At 39.1% G+C, this 19,499-nt stretch overlaps 1 protein-coding gene across 3 annotated transcripts in view; it reads right to left on the minus strand.

Moving 5' to 3' along the window:
• The window catches only part of SPATA6 (spermatogenesis associated 6), a 183,146-nt gene that overhangs the window by 115,755 nt on the left and 47,892 nt on the right, over positions 1-19,499 (minus strand). For 2 of the 3 annotated variants that reach the window (XM_003921583.3, XM_074380783.1), the window contains exons 4-5: positions 4,129-4,170; positions 2,442-2,566 (exon numbers count right to left, since the gene is read on the minus strand). In XM_003921583.3, the coding sequence (XP_003921632.1) occupies positions 2,442-2,566; positions 4,129-4,170 (167 nt within the window). Of the gene's footprint in view, positions 1-2,441; positions 2,567-4,128; positions 4,171-17,409; positions 17,499-19,499 lie in introns of those variants that run through there. The other variant, XM_074380784.1, reaches the window with a different exon arrangement.

The following is a 19,499-nucleotide window of genomic DNA, read 5'->3' on the forward strand; positions in this document are numbered from 1 at the left end:
TCACACTGATACAAGAGGTGAGGTTCCATGGTCTTGGGCAGTTCCACTCATGTGGCTCTGTCTTCACTGGTTGACACTGAGTGTCTGTGGCCTTTCCAGGTGCATGGTGCAAGCTGTCAATGGATCTACAATCCTAGGGTCTGGAGAACAGGGGCCCTCTTCTCACAGCTCCACTAGGCAGTGCTCCAGTAGGGGCTCTGTGTGGAGTCTTTGATCCCACATTTCCCTTCCGTACTGCCCTAGCAGAGGTTCTCCATGAGTGCACTGCCCCCACAGCAAACTTCTGCCTGGGTATCCAGGCATTTCCATACATCTTCTGAAATCTAGGCGGAAGTTCCAAAACCTCAATTCTTAGTTTCTGTGTACTCACATGCTCAACACCACATGGAAGCTGCCAAGGCTTGAGGCTTGCACCCCCTGAAGCCAAGCTCTATGTTGGCCCCTTTCAGCCATGGCTGGAGTGGCTGAGACACAGGGCACCAAGTCTCTAGGCTGCACACAGCATGGGGATCCTGGGCCCATCCCAGGAAACCGCTTTTTCCTCCTAGGCCTCAGGGCCTGGGAGGGGGTGTCACAAAGGTCTCTGAATATGCCCTGGAGACATTTCCCCATTGTCTTGGTGATTAACATTAAACTCCTTTGTTACTTATGCAAACCTCTACAGCTGGCGTGAATTCCTCCTCAGAAAATGGGCTTCCCCACCCCGGCTAGAGTGCAATGGCAGGATCTCAGCTCACTGCCACCTCCACCTCCTAGGTTCAAGCAATTCTCCTGCCTCAGCCTCAGCCTCAGCCTCAGCCTCCCAAGTAGCTGGGATTACAGGCACTTGCCATCATGTCCAGTTAAGTTTTTGTATTCTTAGTAGAGACAGGGTTTCACCATGTTGGCCAGGCTGGTCTCAAACTCCTGACCTCAGGTGATCCACCTGCCTCAGCCTCCCAAAGTGCTGGGATTACAGGTGTAAGTCATCACACCCAGCTGGGTTTTTCTTTTCTATCACATTGTTAGGCTGCAAAATTTCTAAACTTTTATGTTCCATTTCTATTTTGAAACTGAATGCCTTTAACAGCACCCAAGTCACCTCTTGAATGCTTTGCTGCTTAGAAATTTCTTCCACCAGATACCATAAATCATCTCTCTCAAGTTCAAAGTTCCATGGATCTCTAAGGCAGAGGCAAAATGCTGCCAATCTCTTTGCTAAAGCATAGCAAGAGTCACCCTTATTCCAGTTCCCAACAAATTTCCCATCTCCATCTGAGACAACCTTCATCTGGACTTCACTGCCTAGATCACTAACGGCATTTTTGTCAAAGCCATTCAACAAGTCTCTAGGAAGTTCCAAAGTTTCCCACATCTTCCTGTCTTCTTAGCCTTCCTCCATCTGCCCATTACCCAGTTTCAAACTCACTTCCACATTCTCAGGTATCTTATAGCAATGCCCCACAATCGTGGTACCAATTTACTGTATTAGTCCGTTGTCACATTGCTGTAAAAAAGTATCTGAGACTGGGTACTTTATCAAGGGAAGAGGTTTAACTGACTAGTTCTGCATGGCTGGGAAGGCTTCAGGAAACTTAAAATCATGATTGAAGGGGATCAGGCATATCATCTTACATGGCAGCAAGCAAGAGAAAAAATGTGTGTGCAGCAGGAAATGTCAAACACTTAAACCATCAGATCTCATGAGAACTCACTTGCTATCATGAGAAAGCCATGGGGGAACCACCCCCATGATCCAATCACCTCCCACCAGATCCCACCCTTGACACAGGAGGATTACAGGGATTATACTTCAAGATGAGATTTGGATGGGCACATAGAGCCTAACCATATCACATAGTATAATAACATATAAAAGATTCCAATTGTTTCACTTTTGATATTATCAGATTTATTAAAATTTCCCAATCTTATAGCTATATAAATTAAATCATATGGTTGTTTTAATTTGAATTTCTCTGAATACTAATGAGTTTGAATATCTTTTCAAATATTTTCTTTTGAAATGTTTGTTATCCTAAAGAATGATAAACATTTTTCCCCCCTCAGAGAGAAAAATAAAGAGAAGAAAGCGACAGACAGACAGAGATGAGATGGGGATAGGGGAAAGGAGGAGACGACAGAGATCTGAAGAATGTATATTCAAATTTTTAAAATTTTGAATGGCACATTCATGACTTTTATTAAATTATTTTCATTTAGATTTCAATATGTTTAACGAATTTACCTTATTAGTCTGTTTACACATTGCTGTAAATAAATACCTTTATATGTTTAAGTAACATTGAAATCTAAAACAATTGAAATTTAAACTACAAAACAAGAATTAAACTAAATTACACTTTGAATTTGTTCTTCACATTTAAGATGTTGAATGCTACATGCTGGTTTCTGACAATGATTTTCATCAAAAATTGATTCAGAAAATTGCAAGCACTTACTCGAAGGCCAGAAATCCTCCTCATGGTAACCTGGCGGTTTGAATCATGGTGTCCAGATACTTGGTTTGGACCCGGAAACATGAAATCTCTTGTATTTTCATCATATGTAGACAGTGTTTCACCCACTACAAGAAAGATAGCCTATGATTCAAATTATAACAAAATATTCTATTTAGAAGCAAAATCATCAAGTATGATATATCTATTGCCTGATGCCTTATTGAAATACCTGTTTGGGTCATATTTATTTTCTAAGAAAGGAAAATTAAAGATATATTAAAAATATTAACACATTTTTCTTTTCCAGAAACATACTACATATTTGTAGTCCCCTCTCCCCTTTTGGAGACAGAAGACAGTCATGTAAACTTACTTCCTAGGGGGAAAAAAAACGTTCTTTTGAAAATAAAAAGTCTAACATTATTTATCAATTACCATCTCCACATTTTTTTTCTTTTTCTTTGTCTTTTTTTTTGAGATGGAGTTTTGCCCATTTTGCCCAGGTTGGGGTGCAATGGCACAATCTCAGCTCACTGCAACCTCCACCCCCACTAGGTTCAAGCAATTCTCCTGCCTCAGCCTCCCAAGTAGCTGGGACTATAGGTGCATGCCACCATATCCATCTAATTTTTATATTTTGGTAGACATGGGGTTTCACCATGTTAGCCAGGATGATTTCAATCTCCTGACCTCATGATCTACGCACCCTGGCCTCCCAAAGTGCTGGTATTACAGGCGTGAGCCATCACACCCAGCCAGCACTCTATTTTCACATAAAATAAAAATTTTATTAATATAGATGCCTATAATCACAGAAATCAGTATCAGAAATGAACTGGCCTCTTCATTTTAACTCTGCCTTCTCCAGGGAACTGTAACATTTACTACTATAAGTAAGATTTTATTATCTTCCATTCATTAATAATAAGCAACATGCAAAAACAATGATAATTAACTACTTTATCAGTAAAAATATAGTTTTAGAAAAATTACAAAAACAAAAAGTCAATTTTTATGACTGTCACAAAATATTCTAGAATAAGTTATTTTCCATTTTCAATTATTACTATTCAATTTTAGAATAATGTACTAAAGTGACATTTATAACAATCTTTCTGTATACATTATTTTGGTCTATTGAGATTTTATACAAAGTAGATCAACAATAGAAACTCAACACTGTTCTTAACTTGGGAAGAGGAGGAAAGATGAAATTTTTTTTTTCATTTTTTTGGAGACAGAGTCTTGCTCTGTCACCCAGGCTGGAGTGCAATGGCACGATCTTGGCTCACTGCAATCTCCGCCTCCTGGGTTCAAGTGATTCTCCTGCCTCAGCTCCCCAAGTAGTTGGGATTACAGATACCCATCACCACACCTGGCTAATTTTTAAATGTTTAGTAGAGACGGAGTTTCACCATGTTGGTCAGGCTGGTCTCGAACTCCTGACCTCAGGTGATCTGCCTGCCTCAACCTCCTAAAGTGCTGGGATTACGTGCCCAGCCTGGAAAGATGAAATTTTAAATTTAAAAAACATGTCATTGAAATGAGTTCCCAAGTCAATTTACTTTATCAGTATATAATACATTATATCCTTATAAAATAATGTAATATAATATAATCATATATAATATCTGATATTATATATATTACATCAATTTATGATATACATTAAATCAGTATATATTACCTGGTGGAACTAACTGTATCAACTCGAACACTGCTGTATCATCTAAAAGTTTAAAGAAAAATTGTCTTAAATAAACAAATTAAAATTTGTCTTAAAAAAATTAAAAATTGTCTTAAATAAACAAATTAAGTAACAATTTAAAAATTACTTAATTTACAACAGGAGTGTCTAAATGCTAAAGTAATCACTAGGTAGGCTACATATATGTTTATATATTAGTATATAATGTGTACTTTTATAAATATGTCTATTTCTTAAGCAGAGTGATGATGAGTACAGCAAGGTACAGTTGACTCTTGAACAACTTGAGTATTAGGGGCACCAACACCTGTGCCATCAAAAAATCCATGTCTAATTTTTGACTTCCCAAATTCTTAACTGATAGCCTATTGTTGACCAGAAGCGTTGCTAATAACATAATTAATGTATATTTAGGCTATGTATTATATATTGTATTCTTACAATAAGGTAAGCTAGAGAAAAGAAAATGTTATTAAAGAAATCCTAACAATGAGAAAACACATTTATGGCACTGTACAGTAAGTTTATGTTATCTGCTCACAAGATAAATGTTGTCTATCTGAAATGGAATGCAACCACAGTTGCAGACCTCTATTCATGGTACATATCAAGCAATTCAACTTTTATTGTAATGCCATGACTTTTCTCTGCTTCTGGAGAGTACTTCCAGCATAACTAGTGAAAGTCTGCATGTGTCCCTTGGTGTTATTCCAGGTTTTAGGTATTTCACCTAAAATAATGAAAAGTAAGCAAGAATCACAAGTTATCACTATTTACCACGATGTGCAACTTACTAGAGAAGGGAACTACTCATGCAGAGATGATTCCTGTCACACAGTGTTTTAAGTGAATACTCAGAACACTTGAGCTCACACAATAGCAACATGAGGTGACTACAATATATTCCAGTAGTACATGCAGTATGTACCACAGCTAATGTTATGCAGTTATGATCAGTACTGTCTTTACATTTGTTTACATTTCTCTTGACTATGAATGGTGCCATGAATGGTCTTCTCAGTGTTTGTGTGTGAAAGTTTTGATAAATTTAAGTTTTGTTTTGTTTTGTTTTGTTTTTGACACAAGGTCTCACTTCTGTTACCCAGGCTGGAGTGCACCGGTGTGAACATGGCTCACCACAGACTGAAACTTCTGGGTTCAAGTGACCCTACCACTTCGACCTGCCAAGTAGCTGGAACCACAAGCAGGTACCACCATGCCCAGCTAATTTTTTTTTTTTTGTAGAAGTGGGGTCTCACCATGTTGAACTTAAACTCCTGGGCTCAAGCGATCCTCCCACCTTGACTGCCCAAAATGCTGGCATTACAGGCATGAGCCACTACACCTGGCCTAATTTTAAGTTTTTGTAATAGATTTTTATGGTAGCAAATTATAAAATAAACCAGTATCTACATATATTTTATGCATTCATGACACACTTCTTTTTAATTTTTTTCAGCAATACAAGCTTATACAGTTAATCTGTGAGTTTTTTCAAATGTCAGAAATCTCCAAAAAGATTTCCAATACACTTATTGGAAAAAAAAATCCACATATTAGTGAACCTATGCTTATGCTACTGAAACACATGTTGTTCAAGAGTCAGTATATAATACAAAACTCCTTATATTTTTTAACATAACTGAAATATTTCAAATTAATTTGTAAAATAAAAAGAAAAATAAGTTATTCCCTGTCTACCTTTCAAGGACCCATGGAAAAGGCATAATCTCTTAAATTCCACCACTTTCATCCAATGGAAATCTGTCATTTAACCTTCTACTTATATATTTAATCTATGAAGAAATACCAAAAATGTAACTTGGGGCTATAATGATGGAAAAAAAAAAAAAGACCTGGCCCTTTTTCTCAAGAACCTAAAATTACATTGAGAAGACAAACATTAAATGAAATAAAAATAAAAATAAATGTATAATTACAAGATAACAGTTAATGAAGGTGTTGTACACTGTTATGAGAGAGTATAACTACAAGACCTAATCTAATAAGGGAGTCAGCAAGAGCTTCTCTGAGGAAATACTCTTCAGCACCTGACCATAGCAATGAACAGTGATAGCAGCAGGAGGCAGACAGCAGAGGGTCCCCAGTGAAGCCTGACCTTCAAATTGAACATAGTTTAAAACCTGAAAACCAAGCTACAAGTCTTACATAAAACCACAGATTAGACTGAGAACCTCTTTTCCCATTTGGTACTTTCCTCTGACGGATCCCAACCCCTCACCTATTTTCCACATGTCTGCCCTTCCCTAATTGGTTTTTGCACTATGATACGTATCTTTCAGGGGTGCCTTTTTTTGGCCTTTTTTGCATACTCACGAAACAATCAGCATGCACTCCCCCATTCTGAGCCCATAAAAACTCTGAACTCAGCCACACTTTGGGACTACCAAACTTTCGGCAGCAAGCTGCTCACTTCAAGTACCCCTCTCCACTGACAACTGTTCCTTCACTCAATCTCTTTTCACTGAGATGGCTGACAAGATGGTCGAATAGGAACAGCTCCAGGGCACAGCTCCCAGTGAGAGCTATGCAAAAGGCAGGTGATCTCCACATTTCCAACTGAGGTATATGGTTCATCTCATTAGGACTGGTTAGACAGTGGGTTCAACCCAAGGAGGGCAAGTCAAAGCAGGGTAAGGTGTTATCTCACGCGGGAAATGCAAGGGGCCAGGGAACTCCTTCTCCTAGCCAAGGGAGGCCATTAGGGACTTTTCCCAGTGCTCTGGCACTCTGGCACACTCTTCCTGGCATTCTGGCTCAGATACTGCACTTTTCCCAAGTTATTCACAACCCACAGGGCAGGACATTCCATCCAGTGCCTACAACAGCAGCACCCCAGGTTTCCAGCACAAAACTGGGCAACGATTTGAGAAGATACCAAACTAGCCACAGCAGGTTTTTTTTTTCATACCCCAGTGGCGCCTGGAACACAAGCAAGACAGAAGTGCTCACTCCCCTGAAAAAGGGGGCTGAAGCCAGGGAGCCAAGTGTTCTAGCTTGATGGGTCCCATACCCACAAAGATCAGCAAGGTAAAATCCACTGGATTGAAATTCTTGCAGTTTTAGCACAGCAGTCTGAACTTGACCTGGGACATTCCCGCTCGTTGGGGAGAGGGGCATCCACTGTTGCTGAGGGTCAGGTAGGTTTTAACATGACCTGTGTAAACAAAGTGGCTGAGAAGTTCACACAGTGACTGGATGGAGCCCACAGCAGTTCAACAAGGCCTCTGCAGGCAGACTGTGTCACTAGACTCCATCCTTGCTCACCAGGACATCCCTGAAAAGAGGCAGCAACCCATCAAGGCTTATAAACACCCCACCTTCCTAGGACAGAGCACCTGGGAAAAGGGGTGGTTGTGGGTACATGGCAGACTTAAACATCCCTGCCTGAATGGTATGTCCCAGTCAGGGTACATGAATGTCAGGGAGCCCCTTGAGGCAGTCTGTCACCTGAGGTGTCTGTCAGTCCCTAGCTGGGAGGTGTCTCTCAGATAGGGACTGACAGATACCTCACACAGGAGAGCTCTGGCTGGCATCTGGCAGGTACCCTTCTGGGATGAAGCTACCAGAGGAAGGAACAGGCAGCAATCTTTGCTGTTCTGCCACCCCGGATGGTAATTCCCAGGCAAGCAGGGTCTGGAGTGGACCTCCAACAAACTCCAGCAGACTAGCAGCAGAGGAGGCTGACCATTAGAAGGAAAACGAACAGAAAGAAATAGTTTCAACATCAACAGAAAGAAAATCCACTCAGAGGCCCTATCCAAAGGTCACCAACTTCAAAATCCAAAGGTCATTAAAACCACAAAGATAGGAAGAAACCAGCACAAAAAGGCTGAAAATTCCAAAAACCAGAATGCCTCTTCTCCTCCAAGGGATCACAACTCCTCACCAGCAAGAGAACAAACTGGACAGAGAATCAGTTTGACAAACTGACAGAAGCAGGCTTCAAAGGGTGGGAAATAAACTCCTCCAAGCTAAGGGAGCACATTATAACCCAATGCAAGGAAGCTAAGAAACTTAAAAAAGGTTAGATGAAATGATAACTAGAATAATCAGCATAGAGAAGAACATAAACAACCTGATGGGAGCTGAAAAACAAGGCAGAAGAACTTTGTGACGCATACACAAGTTTCAACAGTAGAATCAATCAAGTGGAAGAAAGAATATCAGAGATTGAAGATCAACTCAATGAAATAAGGAAGGCAGGATTAGAGAAAAAAGAGTAAAAAGAAATGAACAAAGCCTTCAGGAAATATGGGATTGTGTGAAAAGACCAAATCCACAGTTCATCGTTGTACCTGAAAGTGATGAGAAGAATGAAACTAAGTTGGAAAACACTGTTCAGGATGTTATACAGGAGAATTTCCCCAACCTAGCAAAGCAGGCCAACATTCAAATTAAAGAAATACAGAGAACACCACAAAAATACACCTCGAGAAGAGCAAGACATGTAATTGTCAGATTCACCAGGGTTGAAATGAAAGAAAAAATATTAAACACAGCCAGAGAGAAAGGTCAGGTTACCCACAAAGGGAAGCCCATCAGACTCACATTGGATCTCTCGGCAGAAACCCTACAAGCCAGAAGATAGTGGGGGCCGATATTCAACATCCTTAAAGAAAAGAATTTTCAACCCAGAATTTTATATCCTGCCAAACTAAGCTTAGTAAGCAAAGAAGAAATAAAATCCTTTATGAACAAAAAACTGCTGAGAAATTTTGTCACCACCAGGCCTGCCTTACAAGAGTTCTGAAGAACTAAACATGGAAAGGAACATACCAAATTGTATGTTCACTCCAGAAACATACCAAATTGTAAAGACCATCAACACTATGAAGAGACTGCACTAACGGGCAAAACAACCAGCTAGCATCAAAATGACTGGATCTAATTCACACATAAAAATATTAACTTCAAATGTAAGTGAGCTAAATGCCCCAATTAAAAGACACAGACTGGCAAATTCAATACAGAGTTAAGACCCATTGGTGCGAGGTATTTACGAGACACATCTCATGTGCAAAGACACATATAGGCTCAAAATAAAATTAAAAGATAGAGAAAGATTACCAAGAAAAAATAAAAAGCAGGGGTCACAATCCCAGTCTCTGATAAAACAGTATTTAAACCAACAAAGATCAAAAGACACAAAGAAGGGCATTGCATAATACTAAAGGGATCAATGTAACAAGAAGAGCTATCATAAATATATATACATCCAATACAGAAGTAACCAGATACATAAAGCAAGTTCCTAAAGACCTACAAGGAGACTTAGACTCCCACACAGTAATAGTGGGAGACTTTAACACCCCACTGTCAATATTAGACTGATCAACAAGACAGAAAATTAACAAAAATATCCAGAACTTGAACTCAGATCTGGACCAAGTGAATGTAACAGACATCTACAGAACTCTCCACCTCAATACGACAGAATATACATTCTTCTCAGCACATCACACTTATTCTAAAGTGACCACATAATTGGAAGTAAAACACACCTCAGCAAATGCAAAAGAACAGAAATCATAACAAAGAGTCTCTCAGAACACAGTGAGATTAAATTAGAACTCAGGATTAAGTAACTCACTCAAAACTGTACAACTACATGAAAACTCAACAACTTACTCCTAAATGACTACTGGATAAATAATGAAATGAAGGCAGAAATAAAGAGGTTCCTTGAAAACAATGAGAACAAAGACACAAAGTAACAGAATCTCTGGGACACATTTAAAGCAGTGTGAAGAGGGAAACATATAGCACTAAATGCCTGCAAGAGAAATGAGGAATGATCTAAATTCGACACCCCAACATCATGATTAAAAGAACTAGAGGAGCAAGATCAAACAAATTCCAGAGCTAGCAGAAGACAAGAAATAACTAAGATCAGAGCAGAAATGAAGGAGATACAGACACACACACACAAAAAAAATCAATGAATCCAAGAACTATTTTTTTTTTCAAAAATCAAAACACACTACTAGCCAGACTAATAAAGAAAAGAGAAAAGAATAAAATAGATGCAATAAAAAATGATAAAGGCGATATCATCACGAATCCCACAGAAACACAAACAACCATCAGAGATTACAATAAACACCTTTAAGCAAATAAACCACAAAATCTAAAAGAAATGAATAAATTCCTGGACACTTACACCCTCCCAAGACTAAACCAGGAAGACGGCAAATACCTGAATAGACCAATAACAAGTTCTGATATTCAGGCAGCAATTAATAGCTTACCAACCAAAAAAAGTCCAGCTCCATGGTACCAACTCCTGTTTGTACCTCTGGCAGAATTTGCATTCACAGCCAAATTCTACCAGAGGTACAAACAGGAGTTGGCACCATTCCTTCTGAAACTATTCCAAATACAAAAAGAGGAAATTCTCCCTAACTCATTTTATGAGACCAATGTCTTCCTGATACCAAAACCTGGCAAAGACACAACTAAAAAAGAAAATTTCAGACCAATATCCATAATGAACATTGATGAGAAAATCCTCAATAAAATACTGGCAAACCAAATCCAACAGCACATCAAAAAGCTTATCTATCACAATCAAGTCGGCTTCCTGCCTGGGATGCAAGGCTGGTTCAACATACACAAATCAATAAAGGTAATCCAACACATAAACAGAACCAAAGAAAAAAACCACATGATTATTTCAATAATGCAGATAAGGCCTCTGACAAAATTCAACAACTTTTATGCTAAAAACTCTCAATAAAGTAGATATCAATGAAATGGATCTCAAAATAGTAAGAGCTATTTATGACAAACCCACAGCCAATATCATACTGAATGGGCAAAAATTGGAAACATTCCCCTTGAAAACTGGCACAAGACAAGGATGCCCTCTCTCACCACTCCTTTTCAGTACAGTATTAAAAGTTCCAGCCAGGATAAGCAGGCAAGAAAAAGAAATACAGGGTATTCAGTTAGGCAAAGAGGAAGCCAAATTGTCTCTGTTTGCAGATGACAGGATTGTATATTTAGAAGACCCCTTCATCTCAGTCCAAAATCTCCTTAAACTGATAAGCAGCTTCAGCAAAGTCCCAGAATACAAAATCAATGTGTAAAAATCACAAGCATTCTTATATACCAATAGTAGCCAAATCATGACTGTAAGGCCGGCTGCCTCACAGAGGGTTAAACAGATACATCCATCTCTCTCAGCGCCTGATAACTGCGTCATCACCCAAGCTCATTATCTGGCCTTGCCACACGGCTTCCTCACACCTGCCTCCGCATACCAGACCCAAGCCCACATTCAGCACTAAATTATGCATTCAACCCCCAGCCCGCTGTTGATAAACCCTGCAGGAAAATTGTTTTAAAGAAGCCCCATCAGACCCTGCCCAGTAGCAGTCTGCTCTGTATGCCCCCAGAAGGCCCGCCTACCCATAACCACTAGCTCCAGCATTTCCTGCTTCTTAATAGCCAATAAGATTGCCTTCACTTTGTTTCTCCAGCAGTCAATCAAGGCCCAAGGTCCCGCCGCCTACCCATAACCACCAGCTCCAGACATTTCCTGTTTCTTAATAGCCAATAAGATTGCCTTCACTTTGTTTACCCAACAGCCAATCAAGGCCCACTTACCCAAAGTCCCGCCCACCTACCAATGACAACTAGTTTCAGGTACTTCCTGCTTCCTGACAGCCAATAAAATTGCCTTTGCTTTGTTTCCCCAATAGCCAATCAATCGCCTTCCCTCCCCATAAAACCCCATGACCTAAACAGCTGGTGCGACTTCTTTGGCCCCTCTCTGGACCACAGGAACCTCACTCAGGAGCTGAATAAATTAGCTTCTCATTTTCTCATACTTGCCTCAGTTTCCTCGTTTTACCTCAGCAATAAATCTTACAATGAGTGAACTCCCATTCACAATTGCTGCAAAGATTAAATTCCTAGGAATATAACTAACAAGAAATGTGAAGGACCTCTTCAAGGAGAACTACAAACCACTGCTCAAGAAAATAAGAGAGGACACAAACAGATGGAAAAACATTCCATGCTCATGGTTAGGAAGCATCAATATCACGAAAATGGCCATACTGCCCAAAGTAATTTATAGATTCAGTGCTATCCCCATCAAGCTACCATTGACTTTCTTCACAGAATTGGAGAAAAACTACCTTAAATTTCATATGGAACCAAAAAAAAGCCTGCATAGCCAAGGCAATCTTAAGCAAAAAAAAAAAAAAAAAAAAAAAAAAAAAAAAAAAAACTGGAGGCATCACACCACCTGACTTCAAACTACACTACAAGGCTACAGTAATCAAAACAGCATGGTACTGGTGCCAAAACAGAGATATAGACCAATAGAACAGAACAGAGGCCTTGGAGGCAACGCCACACATCTATAACCATCTGATCTTTGACAAACCTGACAAAAACAAGCAATGGGGAAAGGATTCCCTATTTAATAAATGGTGTTGTGAAAACTGGCTAGCCATTTGCAGAAAGCTGAACCTGGATCCCTTCCTTATACCTTATACAAAAATTAACTCAAGATGGATTAAAGATTTAAACATAAGACCTAACACCATAAAAACCCTAGAAGCAAACCTAGGCAATACCATTCAGGACATAGGCATGGGCAAAGACTTCATGACTAAAACACCAAACGCAATGGCAACAAAAGTCAAAGTAGACGAATAGATCTAATTAAACTAAAGAGCTTCTGCACAGCAAAAGAAACTATCATTAGAGTAAACCAGCAATCAACAGAATGGGAAAAAATTTTGCAATCTACCCATCTGACAAAGGGCTAATATACAGAATCTACAAAGAACTTAAAACAAATTTACAAGAAAAAAACTAACAACCCCATCGATAAGTGAGCAAAGGATTTGAACAGACACTATTCAAGAGAAGACATTTACATAGCCAACAAACATATTTTTAAAAGCTCATTATCACTGGTCATTAGAGAATTGGAGCTCAAAACCACATTGAGAAAGCATCTCACATCAGTTACAATGGCGATCATTAAAAAATCAGGAAGCAACAGTTGCTGGAAAGGATGTGGAGAAACAGGAACACTTTTACACTGTTGGTGGGAGTGTAAATTAGTTCAACCATTGTGGAAGACAGTGTGTGATTCCTCAAGGATCCAGAACTAGAAATCCCATTTGACCCAGCAATCCCATTACTGAGTATATACCCAAAGGATTATAAATCATTCTAGTGAAAAGACACATGCACACATATGTTTACTGCAGCACTGTTCACAATAGCAAAGACTTGAAACCAATCCAAATGCCCATCAATGATAGACTGGATAAAGAAAATGTGGCACATATATACCATGGAATACTATGCAGCCATAAAAAGGATTAGTTCATGTCCTCTGCAAGGAAATGGATAAAGCTAGAAACCATCATTCTCAGCAAACTGACACAAGAACAGAAAACCAAACACCGCATGTTCTCACTCATAAGTGGGTGTTGAACAATGAGAACCCATGAACACAGGAAGGGGAACATCACACACCAGGGCCTGTCAGAGGGTGAGGGGTTAGGGTAGGGACAGCAGGGGTGAGGGGCTATGGAAGGGATAGCATTAGGAGAAATACCTAATGTAGATGACAGGGAGATGGATGCAGCAAATCACCATGGCACATGTATACCTATATAACAAACCTACAAGTTCTGGACATGTACCCCAGAAATTAAATTTAAAAAAAAAAAAAAAAAACTTACATTCCAGTTGTCCACATAACCTTATTCTTCTTGGACATGGGACAAGAACTCAGGACTCGCCAAACGGCAAGTGAAGGCAGACCTGTTAACACACCCTTGCTTTCCAGGCTGAAGATGGTAGAACTAAAAGAGCTTTTACCACGCCCCCTCTTCCACCAAGCTGTGGTCAGCAGGAACAAAACCCCTTGGGGCTCTGTGGTTCCTGATGTCTCCATGTTTTTCGGTGCCACCGCATTCCCCTCATCTAGACACCAAATCCCATGGCGGAAGTCACTTGTGACATGGCTGGTCCATCTGTAAGCCCCACACTGAACCCACATCAGTGCTGGCACTTGGTGCAGCCCAACTACTGCAGTGGCTCTTGCATCTGGCTGTGCACTGTGGCTGGACCCCATGTCTGCTCACATACCCCTTTCTGCTACAGGCTGAGGGAACAGTTGCAGTGGTCACAGGATCCAGGCTAGGGTGCAAGCTGAGCGCAGCCCACTGGGTGAGTGGGTGGGGTACCTCTTGCAGTGAGCCCAGATCCAAGTGAGGCCCAAACAGGGGCATCACAGGCCATGGAGGTCTCTGGCTGACAAAGCAGCACCAAAAATATCCTGTGTCAATGGGTTCTGTAAACTGAGTGTTGCAGGGTTGGAAAAGTAGTTTTCCAAAAACAAGGAACAGAATGTTCAGAGGCTCTTAACAGAACATAGCAGGGTGACTTGGAGATTAGGTGATTTAAAAACAAACCATGCGCAAAAATCAACTAGAAAAATTAGACAACTAAAAAAGTCTACTTCAAGACATGAGAAACCTAACAAGGCATTAAAAATGTTATAAATCTATAAGGAAGCCCAGAGATGAGCCTGACATTTGAGAATGTTCTTCAAGGCTGATAACTGACAAATTCTTATGGAGACAGCTAAGAGGCTAAGAAGCTGAGAACAGCTTTTGATAAGCTCATAAAGTAGAGGAACAAAAACTGAAGCATGGCCTTGAGAAGAGAGGGAAGGGAGATTTGGATATAAGGGACAATGGTCTGATCAACTGGCCAGACTATAGGTTTGAATCACTGAAAAGATAAACATTATGTGTAAAGGGTAAACTAAAAACAGAGACCTGACTAGGAACTAAGGACCAAATTTGACTCATCCCAAGTCTTACCTAAATTAAGATGATCCAGAATTGCTAATGTCCTCTAGCAATCTGCTAAAACCACTGTAAATACTATCTGAAGAAACATGTCTTTACCGAAAGTTTCAAATAATTCCTAAAATTTTTACAAAGTCTGGCATTTAAGCAAACGTGACTGGGAATATGGGAAAAAATAATTAGAATCAAAAACCAAGAAAACTAACAGGAAATAAAAGTGGATCAATAGAGGATCAGAAAACTGAGTTATCTGACAAGGGCTTAAAATATGCATAATAGGACTTCCAGGTTCAGATTCAGAATATAAAAAGCGTCTAAGTCTTCACTCTATCCTAAAAACAAGTAAAAAGCTAAAATCAACAACTCTTCTTAGATCTACCAGAGAAATGAGATCACAGGATAAACTACTGCCCCAAAATTTTGAGAGAGAGAGAGAGACCAATGGACATAGAGAATCACAATTTACCAGCAGAAACTCACAAGCAGAAACCTTCACAGGAATCCATGCCAACATAGGAAAACCTGAACCACAACTGAATGAATTGCTAGAGGCTCAGTGTGGACAAGTTTGAGAGATAGAAACTCCAGAGAGATACAGTAATTGGAGTCTCAAGTTTTTGTAAGTTTTACTTTCATGACCTCCACTAGGTCCTCACTGTGAATACTGGAGAAAAATCCCCTCATATTTCCCCCAACAGGGAGAAGAGAAAAGAAGCCATTTTGAAGTATGTCAGAGAATTTCGTTCTTAACAAGACCTAGCCTCAGGTGAAATTATTTTCCTACAGCGTAATCTTCTAGCCTCATATCAGAGCCTAACCCATCTAAGAGAAAGAAAATACTCAACTCGAGCCAGCTCTGGGCTTCTACTTGTGGGAAGAGAGGAACCCAGCTCCAGCTCCCTCTAGGCTTCCATGTGAGAGAAGGGAAATACCCAACTACAGCCATATCTAGCATTTCACAGAGGAAGGGAAAAACTCACTGCACCTCTCTCCAGCTATCCTATTCAAACTAAGAGGGGAAAATCAGAAGCACCAGTGAAGGTCACAATTTAGAAACACAGGATCATCAAAAGACTGAGACCTCATCATAGGGCTATAGAATACCTCCCTCTCCTCATACTTTACTCATATATTACCAAAACCTCTTTAACACAGTTACTTTCACTCAGTATATCTAGTCTGGCTTTCAGCAAGTAAGTACATACTAAGTACAAACATTTATCTAAGGCATACCAAACAGTAAAAAATACAAAAAACAAACAAAAAAAAATGTTTGAAGAGATTGAACAAGCATCAGACCCAGAGTCCGATATGGCAGGAATGTTGAAATACTAAATCATGAATTTTTAAAAACTATAACACACCATGGGATCTAACAGAAAAAGGAAACAGCATGCAAGAACAGCTGGATAACATAAGCAGAAAGAGACAGAAATGCTAAGAAAAAAAAAACTGTCAACCTAAATAACAAACAGCAAAAGGCTATTTAAAGAAAATAATATTTAGCAGGAACAGGGCATTGAAATGGGAATAAAAGTGCCATAGTAAACTACATGTGCATTCAGGGAGGCAAAGGAAGACAAAGGGTTTTAAAGGGAATGTGGGGGAAAACTGCATAATTGTTTTGAAATGATTAGTCTTAGCTACAAGTATCAATAAAAAGGGAGATGCCATTCCAAAGTTGGACAGACAGCTGCTGGGCAGATGTGCTCACACAAGTATTTTTTGGGTTAGGCTGTGACGGCCTTTGTGCAAGACCAAGGTTTTTTAGACTTATGACAGTTTTGTTATCAGGCATACCAGTGTGATAATCCTCCCTTCATAGCCTTTTCCCATTCTATTTGTCAGGGTTTGTTTACTTATTATGTTGGTGGTTTTTTTTTTTTAACAGATGACTTCATTTTGATTCTGAAAACTTTCACGAACAAACAAGAAATACAAACACTGTAATGGAAATGAAGAATACCTTTGATGAACTCACTATTAGATGGGACATGGCTGAAGAAACAATCTTAAAGCTTGAGGATATGACAACAAAAATTTCCAAAACTGAAAAGCAAACAGAAAAAAAGACTGGAAAAAAAAAAAACCACAACAGAATATCCAAGAACTTTGAGATGACAACAAAAGGTATAAAACACATGATGAGCATATCAAAAAGAGAAGAAACAGAAAAAACAAACAAACAAACAAACAGAAAAGTACCTAAAGCAATAATAACATCAAATTTCCTTAAATTAATATCAGATGCCAAACCAAAATCCAGGAAGGTTAGAGAACAGCAACCAAACTAAATGCCCCCCAAAAATATCTCTAGACATGTCATATTCAAACTTCAGAAAATCAAGGACAAAATAAAAATCTTGTGCCAGGCACAGTGACTCACAGCTGTAATCCCAGCACTTTGGAAGGCTGAGGAGTGCAGATTGCTTGAGCTCAGGAGGTCAAAACCAGCTTGGGTAATGTGGTGAAATCTTGTCTCTATAGAAAATACAAAAGTTAGCTGGGCATGGCGGCACGCAACTCTAGTCCCAGATATTCAGGAGGCTAGGGTAGGAGGTAGCAGTGAACCAAAATCACATCCCTGCACTCCAGCCTGAGTGAAAGAGCAAGACTCTGTCTCAAAAAAAGGAAAAGAAAAGAAAAATCCTGAAAGAAGTCAGAGGGAAAAAATACTGAACCTATAGAAAAACAACGATAAGAAATACATCGAATTAGTTCTGAGAAACCATCCAAGCAAGAAGAGAGTGGAGTGAAATATCTGTATATGCTGATAAAAGGATATGATATATGACTTGCTTCAAAATAATGATGTATGAAAAAATCAAATTCCTACAAAAATAGGATAATAAATAATATTATTTAAAACCTTACAACAAATAAAACAGTAAGCCAGATGACAGTACTGGTGAATTTTATGTTGAAATGCCAATTAAGGGGAGGAGTGAGGGAGGGGAGGGGAAAAGGAAGGAAAATGAGAGAGGGGAAAAAAGGAAGGAAGGAAGGAAGGGAGAGAGAAAGGGAAAGGAAAGGGGAAATGGGGAAAAAGGAAAAGGGGAAAGGGGAAAGGAAGAAATCAAATGAGTTAAACATAATCTTAGAATAAGCTCAGTTTCTTAATTTTCCATAATACTAACACAATATTTTCCCTTAGGTCACTTACTCTGCAACCTTAACAATTTGAAAAACATGATTATAAACCAGAAAACACTTTAAAAACAAAAAACTTAAATAACAAAACAGTAGTATTGTTTACTACCATTTAAACAGTATCTTCTATGTGTCAAGACTAAGCTTCTATGAGCTTCACACAAATCCTCAAAACAACCCTAATAAGATAAGTACTACCTCTATTTTACAGATAAAAAACAGAGACTAAAGGTTAATATCACCAAAAATAATAGTTCCTGAGCTCAGGTATTATTGTCTTCAAACCTGTGCTCTTTTCACTAACAACTCTACTAGGACTAGAAAGCAGTGATTTACAAAATATATGTGGTATTTGAATGAGGAGTAGAATAAAGAATTAAGACAGTTGCAAGAGAGGGATAAGGATGAAGACAGGAAATATTTCTTTTTAGGATGGAAATGTACAACATGTTTATATAGGGTAAGGAAGCAGCAAAAAGAAAGACAATAAGGAAATGGGGCTCACAGGATACAGCTAATGAACAAACTCCTAGACATGGCAAGAGGAGATAAAGAGAGAAGACAAGTAAACAGAACAACTTTTAACAGAACAGAGAAACCTCATCCTGTAAGACTAGGCAAAGAGGATAAGCATGGGTAACAATGTAGGTTACTTTTAGGAAAGAGTGCAATAAACCTAGGCACATCACTACTGTGACCTCAATTTTGGTCAGTGAAATGGAAAATAATCATGTCTTCACCTCAACAATAGAAGAGCTAAAAAACACAGCATGAAAACTTTGTGAAGCATACACAAGTATCAATAGCTAAATCAAACAAGAGGAAGAAAGGATATCAGAGACTGAAGAACAACTCAATGAAATAAAGCAAGGAAATAAGATTGGAGAAAAAAGAGCAATAAGAAATGAGTAAAGCCTCCAAGAAATATGGGACTATGTGAAAAGACCAAATCTAGGTTTGATTGGTGTACCTGAAAGTGATGAGGAGAAAAGAATTAAGTTGGGGAAAACTCTTCAGGATATTAACCAGGTGAACTTCCCCAACCTAGAAAGGCAGGCCAACATTAAATTCAGGAAATTCAGAGAACACCACAAAGATACTCCTTGAGAACAGCAACCCCAAGACACATAATCATCAGATTCACCAAGGTTGAAATGAAGAAAAAAATGTTAAGGGCAGCCAGACAGAAAGGCCGGGTTACCAACAAAGAGAAGCCAAACAAACTAATGGATATCTGCAGAAACCCTACAAGCCAGAAGACAGGGGGATAATATTCAACATTCTTAAAGAACAGAATTTTCAACCCAGAATTTCATATCCAGCCAA

Source organism: Saimiri boliviensis, chromosome 11, assembly GCF_048565385.1.
Source record: "Saimiri boliviensis isolate mSaiBol1 chromosome 11, mSaiBol1.pri, whole genome shotgun sequence".
In the NCBI taxonomy this organism is placed as follows: Eukaryota; Metazoa; Chordata; class Mammalia; order Primates; family Cebidae; genus Saimiri; species Saimiri boliviensis.